This window comes from Thalassophryne amazonica, chromosome 1 (assembly GCF_902500255.1).
Source record: "Thalassophryne amazonica chromosome 1, fThaAma1.1, whole genome shotgun sequence".
In the NCBI taxonomy this organism is placed as follows: Eukaryota; Metazoa; Chordata; class Actinopteri; order Batrachoidiformes; family Batrachoididae; genus Thalassophryne; species Thalassophryne amazonica.
In genome coordinates, this window is record NC_047103.1 from 47,501,152 (window position 1) to 47,518,550 (window position 17,399).

The 17,399-nt window shown below is 39.3% G+C and overlaps 1 protein-coding gene across 7 annotated transcripts in view; it reads left to right on the forward strand.

The window, feature by feature from the left end:
* Nucleotides 1-17,399, forward strand: part of atp8a2 (ATPase phospholipid transporting 8A2) — a 253,872-nt gene that overhangs the window by 231,841 nt on the left and 4,632 nt on the right. For 5 of the 7 annotated variants that reach the window (XM_034169258.1, XM_034169266.1, XM_034169272.1 and 2 more), the window contains 6 exons: nt 2,211-2,289; nt 2,376-2,437; nt 4,446-4,502; nt 9,990-10,097; nt 11,607-11,695; nt 11,872-11,976. In XM_034169258.1, coding sequence (XP_034025149.1) covers nt 2,211-2,289; nt 2,376-2,437; nt 4,446-4,502; nt 9,990-10,097; nt 11,607-11,695; nt 11,872-11,976 — 500 coding nt within the window. Of the gene's footprint in view, nt 1-2,210; nt 2,290-2,375; nt 2,438-4,445; nt 4,503-9,989; nt 10,098-11,606; nt 11,696-11,871; nt 11,977-16,060; nt 16,118-17,399 lie in introns of all 7 variants that reach the window. The other 2 variants (XM_034169287.1, XM_034169296.1) reach the window with 2 other exon arrangements.

A 17,399-nucleotide genomic window follows, 5' to 3' on the forward strand; every position in this document is an offset into this window, starting at 1 on the left:
CATGGCTGAGACAATGAATCATGACGAGAGATGTCAATTTAAACAAAGGAGAAGGATTATCAAACTCTTAAAAGAGAGTAAATCATCACGCAATGTTGCAAAAGATGTTGGTTGTTCACAGTCAGCTGTGTCTAAACTCTGGACCAAATACAAACAACATGGGAAGGTTGTTAAAGGCAAACATACTGGTAGACCAAGGAAGACATCAAAGTGTCAAGACAGAAAACTTAAAGCAATATGTCTCAAAAATCGAAAATGCACAACAAAACAAATGAGGAACGAAGGGGAGGAAACTGGAGTCAACGTCTGTGACCGAACTGTAAGAAACCGCCTAAAGGAAATGGGATTTACATACAGAAAAGCTAAAGGAAAGGCATCATTAACACCTAAACAGAAAAAAACAAGGTTACAATGGGCTAAGGAAAAGCAATCGTGGACTGTGGATGACTGGATGAAAGTCATATTCAGTGATGAATCTCGAATCTGCATTGGGCAAGTGATGATGCTGGAACTTTTGTTTGGTGCCTTTCCAATGAGATTTATAAAGATGACTGCCTGAAGAGAACATGTAAATTTCCACAGTCATTGATGATATGGGGCTGCATGTCAGGTAAAGGCACTGGGGAGATGGCTATCATTACATCATCAATAAATGTACAAGTTTACGTTGATATTTTGGACACTTTTCTTATCCCATCAATTGAAAAGATGTTTGGGGATGATGAAATCATTTTTCAAGATGATAATGCATCTTGCCATAGAGCAAAAACTGTGAAAACATTCCTTGCAAAAAGACACATAGGGTCAATGTCATGGCCTGCAAATAGTCCGGATCTTAATCCAATTGAAAATCTTTGGTGGAAGTTGAAGAAAATGGTCCATGACAAGGCTCCAACCTGCAAAGCTGATCTGGCAACAGCAATCAGAGAAAGTTGGAGCCAGATTGATGAAGAGTACTGTTTGTCACTCATTAAGTCCATGCCTCAGAAACTGCAAGCTGTTATAAAAGCCAGAGGTGGTGCAATAAAATCCTAGTGATGTATTTTGTTTTTCATGATTCTATAATTTTTTCCTCAGAATGTGATTCCATATTTTTTCCATCTGCTTGGTCTAAAAAAGTAACTGTTACTGACTGCCACAATTTTTTTTTCCTGATTTCTTATAGTGTTTCTTGCCAGAAAGTTGCCATTTGAAATGACTTTAGTTTTGTGTCATGTCTGTGATCTGCTTTTTTTCTACAAAATTAAACAACTGAATGAACATCCTCCGAGGCCGGTGATTCCATAATTTTTGCCAGGGGTTGTATTTTGTCGTGTGGATGGGACCAAAACTTTTCATCGCCACTGCAAATTAGTGGTGGCTGTCTTCAAACACTGTTCCAGAGCATTTCAGAGCCTTTGCTAAACCTGTGTTTTGAAGCATCATATCAAAAGGAAGACATCCCATGCTGTGGTAAATATGGCGTCATTACCACAATAACTTGATTTCCCCATCTAGTGTTGAAAGTGTACAAAAGTCTAGTGAATGAATGACCGCAATCAGTATGCACAGTGCACTAGCACATCTGTTGTTATGATGTTGTACACTTTGTTTACAGTTTATGTTTCCACAGGTTGATGATTGTAATAATTGTCACCTGGATTTGAATATGTTTCATCCCAGAAACATAATTGGTTTGTTCCCATTTTATAACAAATGTTTTCGATGTTTAAGTTTCATTAATACCATTTTACTATTTTTTGACTAAATCCTGCACCAAGCAGAGACCAAACATCATCTCCAATAACAAAGTTAATGCTTCAACATTTCTTCCGTTTATTTTTGTTGTTCAGCGATTGACTTATCATACCTGGTAGGTTGTCTGCGGGAATGATGAGTGATAGCCGCTGTTTGTTTGTAACGTCTGTGGGTAAACAAGAGTGGCTTGGAGACCAGGGATGTTTCCATGGCAACCGTAATGGCATTCATATAGCCAGAATAAGGATGGCTTTCATTTTTAGAGGCTACACAAGCAACCCAACCTGTGTGCAAGTGTGTGTTAATGCATGAAAGTGTGCCTGTGAGAGTTTGCAGGAGGGCACTTCTGATGGCAGCAACACAGTGAGAGTTGTCTGTGGCTGTTTTTGTACGTCGTTATGTGTATGGAAGTGCGTGTGGGCTTTGGCATGAGTTTGCACAGACACATTTTCCACTTTTTCTCTGTGTTTCAGGTGTTTTGGGGTCACTGTATCAATGCACTGATTCATTCAATTATTCTGTTTTGGTTTCCACTCAAACTTTTAGAACATGGTAAGTGAGTTGTTTGGGTAACACTTCTACATTCCACTTCCTCTGGTGGTTTTCACTTTGTCATAAGTGTTTGTGTGTCTCCACAGACTCTCCCTTCAGTAACGGTCAGGGAAATGATTACCTATTTGTAGGAAATATGGTCTACACAGTAAGCAAACTTTTATTCTGCTTTTATTTTCCCTTTATGTCTGTGTTTTAATGTGTTTTTTTTTTTTAGGATCACAGTTAACATTTTATTTCATTTTTTTTTAATGATTTGTTTTTAATTGTTTAGACTATAAAATGTTAGAGAACTTTTTTATTATTATTATTAGACTTTGCAGTTTTGCAGACATAAAGACATAGTCTCCAACGTGAGAGCTGAAAATCTAGACAGTCCACAATCCAAATACATTCAATTGACTTTTGGCTCATCAGAACAATTTTTTATAAAATTTAAACATCTGAAACCAGTTTAGGCCTGGTTATGACGGTCCTAGTCTGCTCGACCTGTTTTTATCTATTTAAAGCTGCATATGGTTTCTACCTACATGTCCCCTTCTGTCAGAATCAGTCATTTGTAAATTTGTTTTGGGACTTTGTAAATTTGTTTCAGGACTTCTTGTAAATGTGTTGTTTTTTTTTTTTTTTCGTTTCTAAAAGTGTTTTTGCACTTCTCAGCCACCGTACTTCCAGTCTCTAAAGTAAAGGCGGAAAAATGCCCAAAAAATAATATACAGTACCAGTCAAAAGTTTGGACACACTTTCCCATTCAACATGTTTGACTGTTTGTGTTTTTAAAAAAAGTTTATCCAGATTCTACCATTTGAATGTTGCAGCGAAAATCAAGACACCTCAGACCGAGGTATATAAGTCCTCTATAGATCCTGAGGCCCATTGGCTGGAATCCATAGCATGAACTGGATGAGAGTCTATGACTCCTCAGGATAGCAGGCCAGTCCAACACAGGATACCTCTCCAGACAAAGCCAATAACACCTGGGTGGACCGAGACAATGTAAATGAACTGTCTTGTCTAAAGAGATAAACCATTTGTGTGACTGGAAATCACAGCCAGGGCTACACATTCATAGCCCAACTCTTTATCCAACAGGCAACATTTTTATCTTTCATTGTCCAAATTTGTTGAGCCCATGCCCAATGTAACCTTGGATTTCTGTTCGTCGTTGATATGAGTGGTGCCTGGTGTGGGCTTCTGTCACTGTATTGTGCATTCAAAGATGTTTTCTTCATATCTGGGCTGCAACAAATGGTTATATGAGTTACTGATAGGCACCACGGTGGTTTAGTTGTTAACACTGTTGCCTCACAGCAAGGTCATGGGATCGATTCCCACCTGTGGCGTTTCTGTGTGGAGTTTGTCTATATCTGGCCTTGTGACAGACTGTTGTCCTATCCTGGATGTACCCCGCCTCACGCCCTATGACTACTGGGTAGGCTCCACCCCCCCCATGACTCTGTATTGGATTAAGCGGGAATTGAAAACGGATGGATGGAGTTACTGGTGCTTTTCTACCAGCTTGAACCAGTCTGGCTGATCTTGTGTCTGACTTATGCCATCAATAAGCATTTTTATCCGGACCACTCTTCATTTCCAGATCATTCTCTGCAGACCATAAAATCCCAGTGGATGTCCAGTTTGTGAAATCTCAGCTTTTCTTAGATGCAAATTGTGGGGTCTGGAAGGAAAGAGTTGGGAACCAGTTTTAAGAAATTGTATCAAAAAATAAAGCAGCTAAAGTGAAAATTCTCATAGTTCAGGAAGTGTAACTGGTACAAAATGTTATTGTTTCCATGTATTCTTTTTTTTTTCATGTTGACAGAGTAATTGATTAGTTGGAAAACTATTTTCTAATTTGTGTGCACATGGCTTCCTCAGAGCCGTTACAGCAAATCAATCTTGTGTTGTCTCGCCATTCTGTCTCCCCTTCACACTAATCCATCTCTTCTCTCTATTCACTCCTCTATCTCACGTTCTATCATTTCACTCCCTGCAGTCTTGAGTGGTTATTAGTAGCATTTTGTTTGTTGTTAAGTCTGTGGACTGCAGGGACTGTGAGGACTCTGAGTGTTTTCACAGACGTTGCTGACTTTACAGTACAGTATTGTTTATTATCTCCACAGTAACTGCTGAACCCCCCTTCTCTCTCTCTGTAGTACGTGGTAGTCACAGTATGTCTGAAAGCTGGAATGGAGACCACGGCTTGGACCAGGGTAGGAACTTTAGCACAGTAATACATTGCACTACATGACCTGTATAAGAGTGATTTTACTCAATCATTGACAAATAAGCAGGAAGCTCGGGGTTATGCTGTGTGGCCAAGCAGCCAGTATGATCCAGTCTGTGTAATATCTTCACTTAACACGGTCTAAAGGCAGGAATGGCTTTGCTGGGGAAAATATGTTGTCAGCCTTGATCGTGTGGTGAAGGTTTGAGGTTTGTTAAGCTGCAGTAAGCGCCTGTTACTTACAGGTCACTTTTTTCCCATTTTGCCCCCAATGCAATATTACAAATCAGCGACAACTAGAAAGATACTTATTAGAGTGCATACCTCTACCTGTGCTGTAGTCTGTGTATGTGTGTACATATAATAGCATCAATACAATATCCAAAACTGTCATAAAGAAATTCAATGCTTTCATCTGTTTTTGTGGATCCACCCAAAAATGTAATGGTGTCTGTTTTTTCACAGGATTTCATGAAATTCAATAGAAAAATTGTCTTGTATTGTTTAAAAAAAATAAATCTTTATCCAGATCCATTCAACAATATATTACAATTGCTTCCTGGGTAAGTTAGACCTTTTCATTATACTGTCTGTTTTACATCCGTGCATTTCAGAATTACATATTTGTCCAATAAATTGTCTCTGTTCCAAGTTGGACCAAACCTTTTCACCAGTTTTTCTGAATATTGGCTCATAAGTTTAACAAACCAACGCACAGGCCGAGCTGAATATATAAACTCCTGGGTGAAACATTTCTGCTGCTTTGAAGTAGTCTCCATCATCCGTAAATAGAAGAAGTTCTGATTCACCAGGACTCTTCCTAGAGCTGGCTGCACATCTAAACTGGGTGATCGCGGAAGAAGGGCCTTAGTCAGGGAGGTGACCAAGAACCTGATGGTCACTCTTGTCAGAGCTCCAGTATTCCTCTGTGGAGTGAGGAGAACCTTCCAGAAGGACAACCATCTCTGCAGCAATCCACCAATTAGGCCTGTATGGTAGAGTGGCCAGACAGAAGCCATTCCTTAGTAAAAGGCACATGGCAGCCCACTTGGAGTTTGCCAAAAGGACTCTTAGACCATGAGAAACAAAGATTGAACTCTCTGGCATGAAAGCCAGGTGTGATGTTTGGAGGAAACCAGGTACCATCCCTACAGTGAAGCATGGTGGTGGCAGCATCATGCTGTGGGGATGTTTTTCAGTGGAGGAACTGGGAGACTAGTCAGGATTGAGGGAAAGATGAATGCAGCAATGTACAGAGACATCCTGGATGAAAACCTGCTCCAGAGCGCTCTTCACTTCAGATTGGGATGACGGTTCATCTTTCAGCTGGACAATAACGCTAAGCACACAGCCAAGATATCAAAGGAGTGACTTCAGGACAACTCTGTGAATGTTCTTGAGTGGTCCAGCCAGAGCCCAGACCTGAATCTGATTGAACATCTCTGGAGAAATGGCTGTGCACGATGCTTCCTCTCCAACCTGATGGATCTTGAGAAAAATTAGCAAAAATTAAAAAAAAAATTCCATGTTGTCATTATATTGTGTTGTGAGTAGAATTTTGAGGGGAAAAATGAATTTACTCCATTTTGGAATAAGGCTGTAACATAAGGAAATATGGAAAAAGTGAAGCGCTGTGAATAGTTTGTGGATGCACCGTATGTTTACATTTATTAGTATATAGCATATATTTGAGAGAGAGTGGAGACATTCAGCAGAGGTCTCCTGGACCAGGAATGAAACAGCTCACACTGCACTCTGATGTATAGTTCACTCTGTTGAGGCAAAGTGTTGGACTTCGGAACATTTACCAAAACCTTCCACTGGTGAAACAGTCAAAGTCTGGACTGTTATACAGCTGCAAGAGGTGTTGAACAAAAAAATTAGCCTTGCTAGGAAGGGATGGACTTCCAGACTATTCAGAAAACTAAATGAAGGAAAGAGCAGCTCATGATAAATTAGAAATCACTGTTCATCTGTTATTGACATGCAAGAGTGAAGCTGATTTAAACCATGTTAACTTAGGACATTAAATATAAGAGGAAAATTAAAAAGCATCACTTTGAAGTCTTGTCATATTTTGCATTTGTATATTCTCTAGAGTTATGATTAAATACATATAAAGTAGCTCTAATTCCGTATCTACAACCCCTGGCAAAAATTATGGAATCACCGGCCTCGGAGGATGTTCATTCAGTTGTTTAATTTTGTAGAAAAAAAGCAGATCACAGACATGACACAAAACTAAAGTAATTTCAAATGGCATCTTTCTGGCTTTAAGAAACACTATAAGAAATCAAGAAAAAAAGATTGTGGCAGTCAGTAACGGTTACTTTTTTAGACCAAGCAGAGGAAAAAATATGGACTCACTCAATTCTGATGAATAAATTATGGAATCACCCTGTAAATTTTCATCCCCAAAACTAACACCTGCATCAAATCACATTTGTTTGTTAGTCTGCATCTAAAAAGGAGTGATCACACCTTGGAGAGCTGTTGCACCAAGTGGACTGACATGAATCATGGCTCCAATGCGAGAGATGTCAATTGAAACAAAGGAGAGGATTATCAAAGTCTTAAAAGAGGGTAAATCATCACGCAATGTTGCAAAAGATGTTGGTTGTTCACAGTCAGCTGTGTCTAAACTCTGGACCAAATACAAACAACATGGGAAGGTTGTTAAAGGCAAACATACTGGTAGACCAAGGAAGACATCAAAGCGTCAAGACAGAAAACTTAAAGCAATATGTCTCAAAAATCAAAAATGCACAGCAAAACAAATGAGGAACGAATGGGAGGAAACTGGAGTCAATGTCTGTGAACGAACTGTAAGAAACCGCCTAAAGGAAATGGGATTTACATACAGAAAAGCTAAACGAAAGCCATCATTAACACCTAAACAGAAAAAAACAAGGTTATAATGGGCTAAGGAAAAGCAATCGTGGACTGTGGATGACTGGATGAAAGTCATATTCAGTGATGAATCTCGAATCTGCATTTGGCAAGGTGATGATGCTGGAACTTTTGTTTGGTGCCGTTCCAATGAGATTTATAAAGATGACTGCCTGAAGAAAACATGTAAATTTCCACAGTCATTGATGATATGGGGCTGCATGTCAGGTAAAGGCACTGGGGAGATGGCTGTCATTACATCATCAATAAATGCACAAGTTTACGTTGATATTTTGGACACTTTTCTGATGTTTGGGGATGAAGAAATAATTTTTCAAGATGATAATGCATCTTGCCATAGAGCAAAAACTGTGAAAACATTCCTTGTAAAAAGACACATAGGGTCAATGTCATGACATAGGGTCAATGTCAACCAGCAGATGTGATTTAATGCAGGTGTTAGTTTTGGGGATGAAAATTTACAGGGTGATTCCATAATTTATTCCTCAGAATTGAGTGAGTCCATATTTTTTTCCTCTGCTTGGTCTAAAAAAGTAACCGTTACTGACTGCCACAATCTTTTTTTCTTGATTTCTTATAGTGTTTCTTAAAGCCAGAAAGTTGCCATTTGAAATGACTTTAGTTTTGTGTCATATCTGTGATCTGCTTTTTTTCTACAAAATTAAACAACAGAATGAACATCCTCCGAGGCCGGTGATTCCATAATTTTTGCCAGGGGTTGTATGTGCACATGTGCAGTGTACGTTTCTGTGTTTGTATGGAATGTCTAGTGTTAAGACAAAAGTTTTAAATGTTACAGTTGCTATAATACTTTTTTTTTTTACAATCTTTTGCCAAACTTCTAAATAATATCAATATTTATTTATATAGCACTTTCTAACAATACAAAGTGCTTTTAAAAATTCAAATAAAATATCATACATAAAGCACAGTAGTTTAAACATTAGTACAGGTGCACCAATTAGTTAACTATTTAGATAATTAGTTCTTTTGATTTTTAATATATCCAAATTCTTTTATTTCAGCTTCTTAATTGTGAATATTTTTTTGGTTTACAATCTGCTTGACTCCTGTCTTTCTGTAAATTGAGTATCTTTGTGCTGTGATCAGACATTTGAAGCTACTGGTGTTGCAGACCGAACGGTCCACCCCTAAAAACCGCCTTTTGCATCTGCGGATGCGTTATTTCGGACCACAGTAGCACGTCTGAGACGGAGTCTCTTCACCCAAAGCAATCAAAGGGATTAATGGGATGTTAACCATCAGATGATAAAGGTAAAATCTCTTAAATCATTCTAAAGTTAGTGTTAAGCAGAAACAAGGCAAAAATCCATGATGCTTTGAAATGTCCGATGCGCAGTGAATGCATCAGCTAGCAGCTCGTTTAGCCGTGGCGCTCTGATAGCTTCTGCCGTCTTTTATGATGATATAATGCTGAATTTATGTTGAAATGATTGTTGTAGTAAAGCTTTAGATATCTGTTGCTGAGATAGATGATGACTGGAGTGCAGTTTTAAGCAGAAACAAGGTGATAATCCGTGAACTGCGTCATCAGGGGGGACCGATTTTTTTTATGGGGACCATTCGATTTGCGACACTGTTTTGGGCTCAGGATCTGATCAACCTTTTCAATTTTTTATAACTATCAGCTAATTGCCTGTTCGAGAAAATAATTGATTGATCATCAATTATGAAAATAATCATTAGCTGCAGCTCTAAATATTAGCAATAAAAAGGGAAATTACATGAAAGACAAAATTAAAGATTAAAACAAAAAATTTCAGATTTAAAATTTCCCAACCATCACTGATTGTAGGCAGCAAAGAACTGAATAGTCTTAAATCTAGTTTTTAAAACTAGACTTACCCAAACCAAAACAGACTCACATGAGAGCATAACCTCGTTGGTAGAGCTTTTATATATATATAGAGAGAGAGAGAGAGAGATACATGCACATCTGGTTTCAACCAGAATTTAGTTACAGTTAAGAATATATATTTTTTTTTAAACTAACATTCTAAGAGTCCAGCTCCAGCTTAGAGCCTGTATCAGTTTGTGGCTCTCAAAGCTACACACACAATTTAGTCAATGCACAAAAAATATTTTAAACTCTGACTTTTGTGAGACCTGATACACCTTCCACCTTCTTTAAGTTTGCATGCTTACATCAGAGCAATGTGATGATACTTTGATTCAATGCCAGAAGATGTGTAAGCAGCTAACCAGACATCAGCAATTTGGGTTGTGATTACATCATGATGCGGTTAAGTTTGTTGGTGAGGGGTGTTGGCAGGATGGACAGAGGGGTGCTGACACTGTTGTCCGTTCAGCTGTCCCTGCACAGTAATGAAGCAGGGTCTCACTGGAATTCACACAGTGTCCTCTTACAGCAGATCAGAGCGAGGAATGACCACAAGGCATGGAGGGAGGAAGAGGCTGTCTATATTCGGATGAGCTATGCATCAACTATTTGACCTTATGCTATCTCCTTTTGTTTCATCTTCCTTTCTACTGCACTCATTTTTTATCTCTCCCCTCCTCCTCTTTCTTTCTGTCTGTGTAGTTTTCTCACCTAGCGGTGTGGGGAAGCATGGCGCTTTGGATGGTCTTCTTCGTTGTCTACTCTGCCATCTGGCCTACCATCCCCATCGCCCCTGACATGTTGGGCCAGGCAAGTCGTCACTCTGTAAACACGTGTCACTCATTTCAGGACCGGGGGAGGTGGTGTCGGGTTGGTTGTGGGGTCGGGCAGTTTAAAATAGACCTCGCCTTTACATCTCTCTTCTGCAGCTTCTGCCACTTGCTCCTCTTTTCTCAGTTGCCACTCTGTGGCGACCGTGTGGCTCACCTCTTGGGTGTTCCGCGTCAGCGTGGCACGAGCCCCAGGGGAGATTTATACCCTGCCATCCCATCTTCCCAGGCTCCCCGCACCTGCTGCGTGTCACCCGAGACCCCCGTCATTTACTGCTCGTTGTGGAGGTGTTGAGTCAAAAGGGTGAGCTGCTGTCGGTGGAGGGTATATTTTAGACCCCTTGATGAAGAGGCTGTTTTAGAATATGGGGTTAAGTGGGGGGGTTGAAGTGGGGTGTCCCACTGAGTTGGTAGAACAACTTAGGTGAGGAAAGGAAAGGAACCATCTCAACTGCCCTCAGTCCATTAATTCAATTTATGTCAAAAATCAGGAATGCGGTCAAATATCTCTGCAGCTGCTCAACCCAACTCGGGAATGGTCACAGACGCTCAACCCCCCTACAGTCCTCTATCAATCCTCCTAACTACCCTTTTACCTCTCCTGTTTCGCTCACTCACTCTATATAAAATTCCTTCCGTCCGTAGGGGGCCGTGGGTGGAAAATGATTACACACGTACAACTGTGTTCTTGTGAAATGAAGCAGGATGTGCAGTTTATGTTGATTTTAAGTTGTCTGTTTCTTTACTCTGTGTAAGAGGGGGAAATCATTCAGCATGACATTCGTGGACACTGTGATGTACTGTCTCTCCACCTCTATGAAATGTAGACCGACACGGAGGACGTGAGTTGGACCGACTGTGGCTTGGTTGTGATTCCAGCTGTTGCAGAGGATATTTCCTAATGAATCTTTGATTCTTTTCACTTGTGCATCTCCTTCTGAGAAGCAAATATTCTTTGTGTCTTGTCTGTGTCTGCATCTGTGGACTCAAAAGCACAATGTAGGTAAAAAAAAAGTACAACTTTCAGTGAGAGTGCCGCTGCACAGGTCTGTAAATTAATGTAAAGATGTGCCTCTCGAAACTTTGTAGATGCCGCAACGCTATCTTGAAAGGGAAGCTGTGTCTCATATAACAGGCACAGACACATAACAGCAAATACTGCCACTTGTGTTGAAAGATGTTGTGAAAAATCAACACTGGAGGACACCAGGGGAGTGCAAGATTTGTAGTAGTAAGATAGTAAGAGGCAAAATGTTAGTCTTATTAAAGTTTTAGGGTGCCTAAAACTTGGCAATAGGCTACTCAAGTGGCTCTTGTCTTTCAGAATGGTAAAAACTGCTAAAAATCTGACGTTTCTTCTCGCCTTTATCACATGCTTTTTTTTTTACCACGTGTTTTTCTGTTGTGGTTTCACAGAGAAAATATCTTACTATTCAATTTGAATGAGTATATGAGAGAAATAAATGGAGCCTGTGTGTTTTCGCTGCAGGCTGGTCGAGTTATGCAGTGCCTGCACTTCTGGCTGGGCCTGGTCCTGGTGCCTACTGCGTGTTTACTCAAAGACTTTGCTTGGACTGCGTAAGTAGAACATATTAAATATAAATATATGAGAAAGCTATACAGAGACTATTTAACTTAACTGAAAGCTTTTCCATAACCATATTGAGAGTGTGTCGACACCGAGACATACTTTATATTATGAATCACACGTGTCTGCAATCCAAAACTCTCATACTTTCCTTTCTGTGCTGCAGCACACGCCGCTCTGTGAGGAAGAGTCTTCTGGAGGAGGTGCAAGAGTTGGAGGCGCGGGCCGTCGATCCCGAGGCAGCTGTACTCAGGGATGCCAGCGGACGCAGGTATACACAGTGCTCTCGACACCAGCACTCTTATGCAATTTTACTTAGTGTTCTCAATGAAGGAATTGCGTCGCTATTTGCTTTCAAGGCTGCATCTGATGATTATTTTCATTATTGGTTAATTCTATGACAACACTGAGCTGATTTTGGTGAAGGGGGAAAAAACACATTTTAAAGTCTCTTTAAAATTACTTGTTTGTGTAGCAACTGCCTGTTACCACAGGGAGGATTATCAGTCATAATGTAATGGCTGAGCTGTCTGTCTTGCTTCAGCAAACTTTGTGGGTGTGTCACTCAGAGTATAAATTGAATTAGTGGACATGTTGGCAGGAGTAGGAAGGAGTTCACATGTAGGAGAATTTAGGGCTTCCAAAGGCAGGGGCGTCGGACTTGAGGAGGTAAAGGGTACTATGTACCCAGGGCCCAGAGCATGGGGGGGCCCCACAAAAAAACTGGCATTAAGTACATTTTTGTGTTGCATGTCATTAATGTTCATACAATTCATGTTTAAAAGAATATAATTAGAATGAATGTATAAATGTTGCGAAACATAATTCTGCTCTAACAATAATATTGAAAGATCTCTGAGGGCCCTTCCACCCCTGCACAGTTGTACAATGGTTTAGTCCAGGCGCACAGGCGACACTCTGCCCCCCACACACACACACATCCCAAACGGGATCTGACAGAAAGAGGTGGTGTCTAGTAGAGCTGAAATAACTAATCGATTTAATCGATTATTAAAATAGTTGTCAACTAATTTAGTTATCGATTAGTTGTTAAATAACTTTGTTTTACTGCAAATGTTTTGTTTCTTCCATATAAATCAACCGTTTCTGCAGCGCAGCTTTGCTTTGAACCTTGAACCAATCGAAGCAGTGATTCGCAGATCGAAGCAGTGCTTCGATCTGCTGCTTTGTTGATTCATTCGTTTTTTAATTTCACTTTATCTTAATTTTTCCCCACTAAAACCCAAAGATCATATGTCTGTGAGTAGTGTTTACCTTTTTATGTTAATCTGACCTGTTATGGTCTTCTGATACAGTTGACAGATGTATTTTATAACTTAAAAACAGGACCAATGCTAACACCTTAGCATGTCTATGCCTTTTTCAATGTTAAAGTTAGCATTAACCTGTTGCAGCTGTCAGCACATTTGTGTGCTAAAAGAGTCAAATGTATTACAAATTGTAATTTTTTAAATTTATTTTTTATTTATATATTAGTAATAATACCACAACAATAATAGTAATAATAACCAGTAATGCTACAATACAATTTTAGAAAAAGAAACAAAAGAACCTGACTAAACACAACAGAAAAGATAAATCCAACTAACAATGAACATAAATAAATAAATAAATAACTGTGTCCTGTGAACACCTAGTGACTCTTAAACATCCACTTCACCCCTGTTTTATTTAAGTTTAATAACAATTTGTTTCAGTCAAACCACATCTAAGCTGTGTTTTTACACAAGAAAAAATAAAATGTGTAGTTAACTGCACATTTGTATCTTTTTTCATGAAAATATGTTTTTAAAGATCACATATTACACTTTAGTCAGGTCTTTAAAAAGGTCTTTTGTGGACTCTTGCTGTAATATGTTGTCAGTGGTTGAGACAGTTGCTGTAGACATCTAAAAATGCTCATAATCGAGTGAGACCTGATAGAAAGTCTCTTTGTGGTGTGTCGGTGATGTATGTATCTGCAAAATAAAACAAAACACTACTCCAGGTATGTTTTTGACGAGAATATAACATAACTTTGTTACAAGGTCAAACGATGTTGTGTGATAAAGGCCTTTTAATAATAACTCACTTAAAGAAATAATGGCAAAACTCACATGTAAGTAAAAAAACAAAACGATTAATCGAAAAAATAATCGACCGATGAATTGATTACTAAAATAATCTTTAGTTGCAGCCCTAGTGTTTAGGCTGAAATAAAATATGTCTTTCCTAAAAAAATCAAAGTCTGGATTTCAAAAAAGAAGAGAAAAAAAGGACATGGAAAGAAAACTGAGGGCTGCTCACCAATTCTTTGAAGAGAGGTGAGCTTGAAAGCTAGCTATATTGAGTTGGGGGGTCTGGGGGACAGGAATGCACCAAATTGCACCATTTTTCTAGAAAATGGTTCAATTTGGTGCATTCCTGTGCATTTGAACAGATGAGAATGCACCAAATTGCACCATTTTTCTGGAAAATGGTGCAATTTGGTCCCTCAGATCCCCCAACTTTAAAAAGGGTTCTGACTCCCAGGTGTGATCTAAAGTATACATGATTTAGACCTTTTTTGACTACAAATTTGGTGTTTGCGTTAATAAAAAAGAACATAACAGTGTGTGTGTATGTGGGGGGAGGGGGGGAGTCTTCAATATGACTAGTACCTAGGGCCTAGAATTTGGTGCTACGCTCCTGCCCAAAGGTGACGTCATTCTTGCTCGTGTGTACGACACTGGCCATTCACAAAATGGCTGAGTGCACCATTGTTGTTAGCATTTGAATTGTAATGCCATCAACAATTCTTGTAACAGACAAAATTATGTTGCTGTTTCAACATAGTAATGCCATTAGCAAGCGTGAAAGCTCAGGAAAAATATCCCACCAAGCTGAGGTGTGGTTAAGGCTTGAAAACTCTTCCTGAGCCACACAAAATTCCACTGTATAAATGGAACCATGACCTGACAAACTGTTTGCATCCTGAACTGGGATAAATCTACACGTTTGATCTTGAATACAGCTTTATTCAGCCCAATAGCGATGGAAAAATTACAAAAATTGGTTGGGCCAAACAACATGTCCATGGCATGTGTTATTTAATACAAATGAAATTCATTATGTGAAAGTATGACATTTGTGAGAGAAAACATGCATTTGATGAAGTGACCACTACAAACACGAGCACCTTCATCATCGTGACTTGGATCTCTCCTGTTGAAACATCCTTTGGAATTCTTGGTCTGTAACCCTAGTTGTTCATCTGTAAAGGATGCACTCCTTCCCCATTGTCCTTTTTGATGTTGATTTGGAAAACGTGCATGTTCATGTGTCCGTACTATTGATTATGGCAGTTGCAACTTAAGCTCCATTTCCGCTGAGTGGTCTCGGTCAGTTCTGAACAATTCTAAAATTGTTTACACTATTTTAAATGCCAATTTTTATTTCCATTTTAGAAATTAGAAGGCCACTTGCAGACTCCTGTGAAGGCTAAATGTCTCCTCTTCTGTGATATATGTACTGCTCTCTCTATGTGTTGTGCTGCCGCAGTGTTAACATAGATTAAACAGCCAGCCAAACTCTTTTGAGAGCCAGGAAAATGAGTAGGCTTGCTCCTTTAACCCCTTCTAAGCCTGTATATCCCTATAGCTAGTACATATAATTAACATAAACGCGTTGTTCGCATTAGCGCGTATGCTAACACATTCACCCATAAGTTATTACTGCCATACAAGGCCAACACACAACTTACAGTTATTGCCTTCTGATGGGCTGAACACTGGAAAACCTGGATGGACACGACGCAAGAGGAAATCGTACTTCTACTCTGTGTTTTCTACATTCAGTCTTACTTGTGTAGTGTCACTTCCTGTGTCAAAATAAAGGCACAATGACGACGATAAAAAATAAACTATGTAAAATATATTCCAAATAACAAGTGGTCTAAATAACAAATCTAATCGGTAAGCAACTTTAATACTGAGGTCAGAACAATATACATTTCTTTTTTTTACTTTGCTACCCCATCCCCCCAAAGTGATTATTTTTTTCATAAAGTTCTGTTTAATATTTCCTGAGAAATTAATGAAAATGTAAAGTACAAAAAAATCCTTATGTATGAAACATGCTTCACTCCACGACTTCAATTATTTTTATTATTATTGTTGTTGTTATGATTGTTATTATTATTACTGTTAATAATAATAATATAATTATTATTGTGATCATTATTGTTATTATTGTTATTATTATTATTATTATTATTTTTGGTGTGATTATTACTGTTATGTATAGTCAGATAGATGTGTATGAATAATATGTTTGTGTGCGTGTTGGTAAAAGTAGCATTTCTGTAGCGCTGTCCACAGGTCCAAAGCACAGGCTGAGCTTCCATAGCACCGACCTCTTGTGCGCTCGCAGAGGTAGTTTCAGCATTTGTTCTCTCCCGTTGTTTGAACTCTGACCTGAAATGACGTGTGTGCCTCTTTGCAAGCTGCTTTGGAGTAACCTTCACTTTTTGTTAACTGGGTTCAATATCTCTCTCTCTCCCTTCCATTTCTCTCATGTGCACAAACATCTTCTTTGCTCTATCTTTGGAAGGCTTTGTACATGGATCAATTTGAACTGCTGTACAGACCTGGTGTGTTCACTGTTTTTGTAGCTCCCAGCTGTGTCGTAAACTCTGATTAGCCTTGTGAGTGATGTCACTAGTGTTAGAATGTTAGAAACCAGTGTTAGGATTAGGGAAAAAACCTGTCACTTATAGATGCAGAGTATACACATGGGATTGTAGGACTTTCACAGTTTACAGGTGTGCATTTGAAAGATTTGTGTAATACTGTGCTGATGTGTTAAAGAAAAATGTCAAAACTTGGTCAATCTCCAAGGCGCGCTGCCTTCTTAGTGCAGAAAACTGAACAAGTCTGAACCTGTTATGTTTGGGAGTAGAAGGTGGGTAACCACACAACTCCTCCTGACCCCTGCACGGGGCTGTGACCTGGGCTGACCCTGTATTTAAAGCCCAGGAAGCAGTACTGGATCCTTGGTTCCTCTCCATTTAAGAAAAAGAGACGTGCAGGAGGGAAAGTGTACAGTGGTGCAGAACGGAAAAATGGAAACACATCTGTGTTTGTAGTTCTTCGTAGGTCATGGAGTAGTCATGGGAAAGCAGGGGAAAGGTAGTGCATGGCGGCTTCTTCAGGGATGAGATCAAATGTAGCTATAAAGGAGCATCATTAGGGGAAGGGAGGATGGCAGTTGTACTGATACATCAGACTTTTGAGTGGAGTTTTGAGACCTTCTCCATTTATCCATCCATTTTTAAACCTTTATAGTCCTGTTAAGTGTCAAAGGGGGGCTGGAGCCTATAATAGCAGTCATTGGGCAAGAGGTGGGGTACACCCTGGATAGGCAGTCTGGTTGTTGCAGTGCCAACACAAAGAGACAGACAAGCACATATTCACACCTAAGACAAATTTTAACCCCTGGAGTACTAAGGTATATTCTTGATTTTTGCCATACCTCTAGATATTCCCCTCTTAAGGTGCAGCTTTTTTTATGCCCATGTTGCATATCAGAATGTGCAGTATAACCTCAGCTTTCTGGATTTGAGACATATATTTGTCTGGAATACCGTGTAAAGATATGTTCTTTTAATAGAAATATGATTTAAAAAAAACTTGACCAGAATGCAGGAGAGCATCA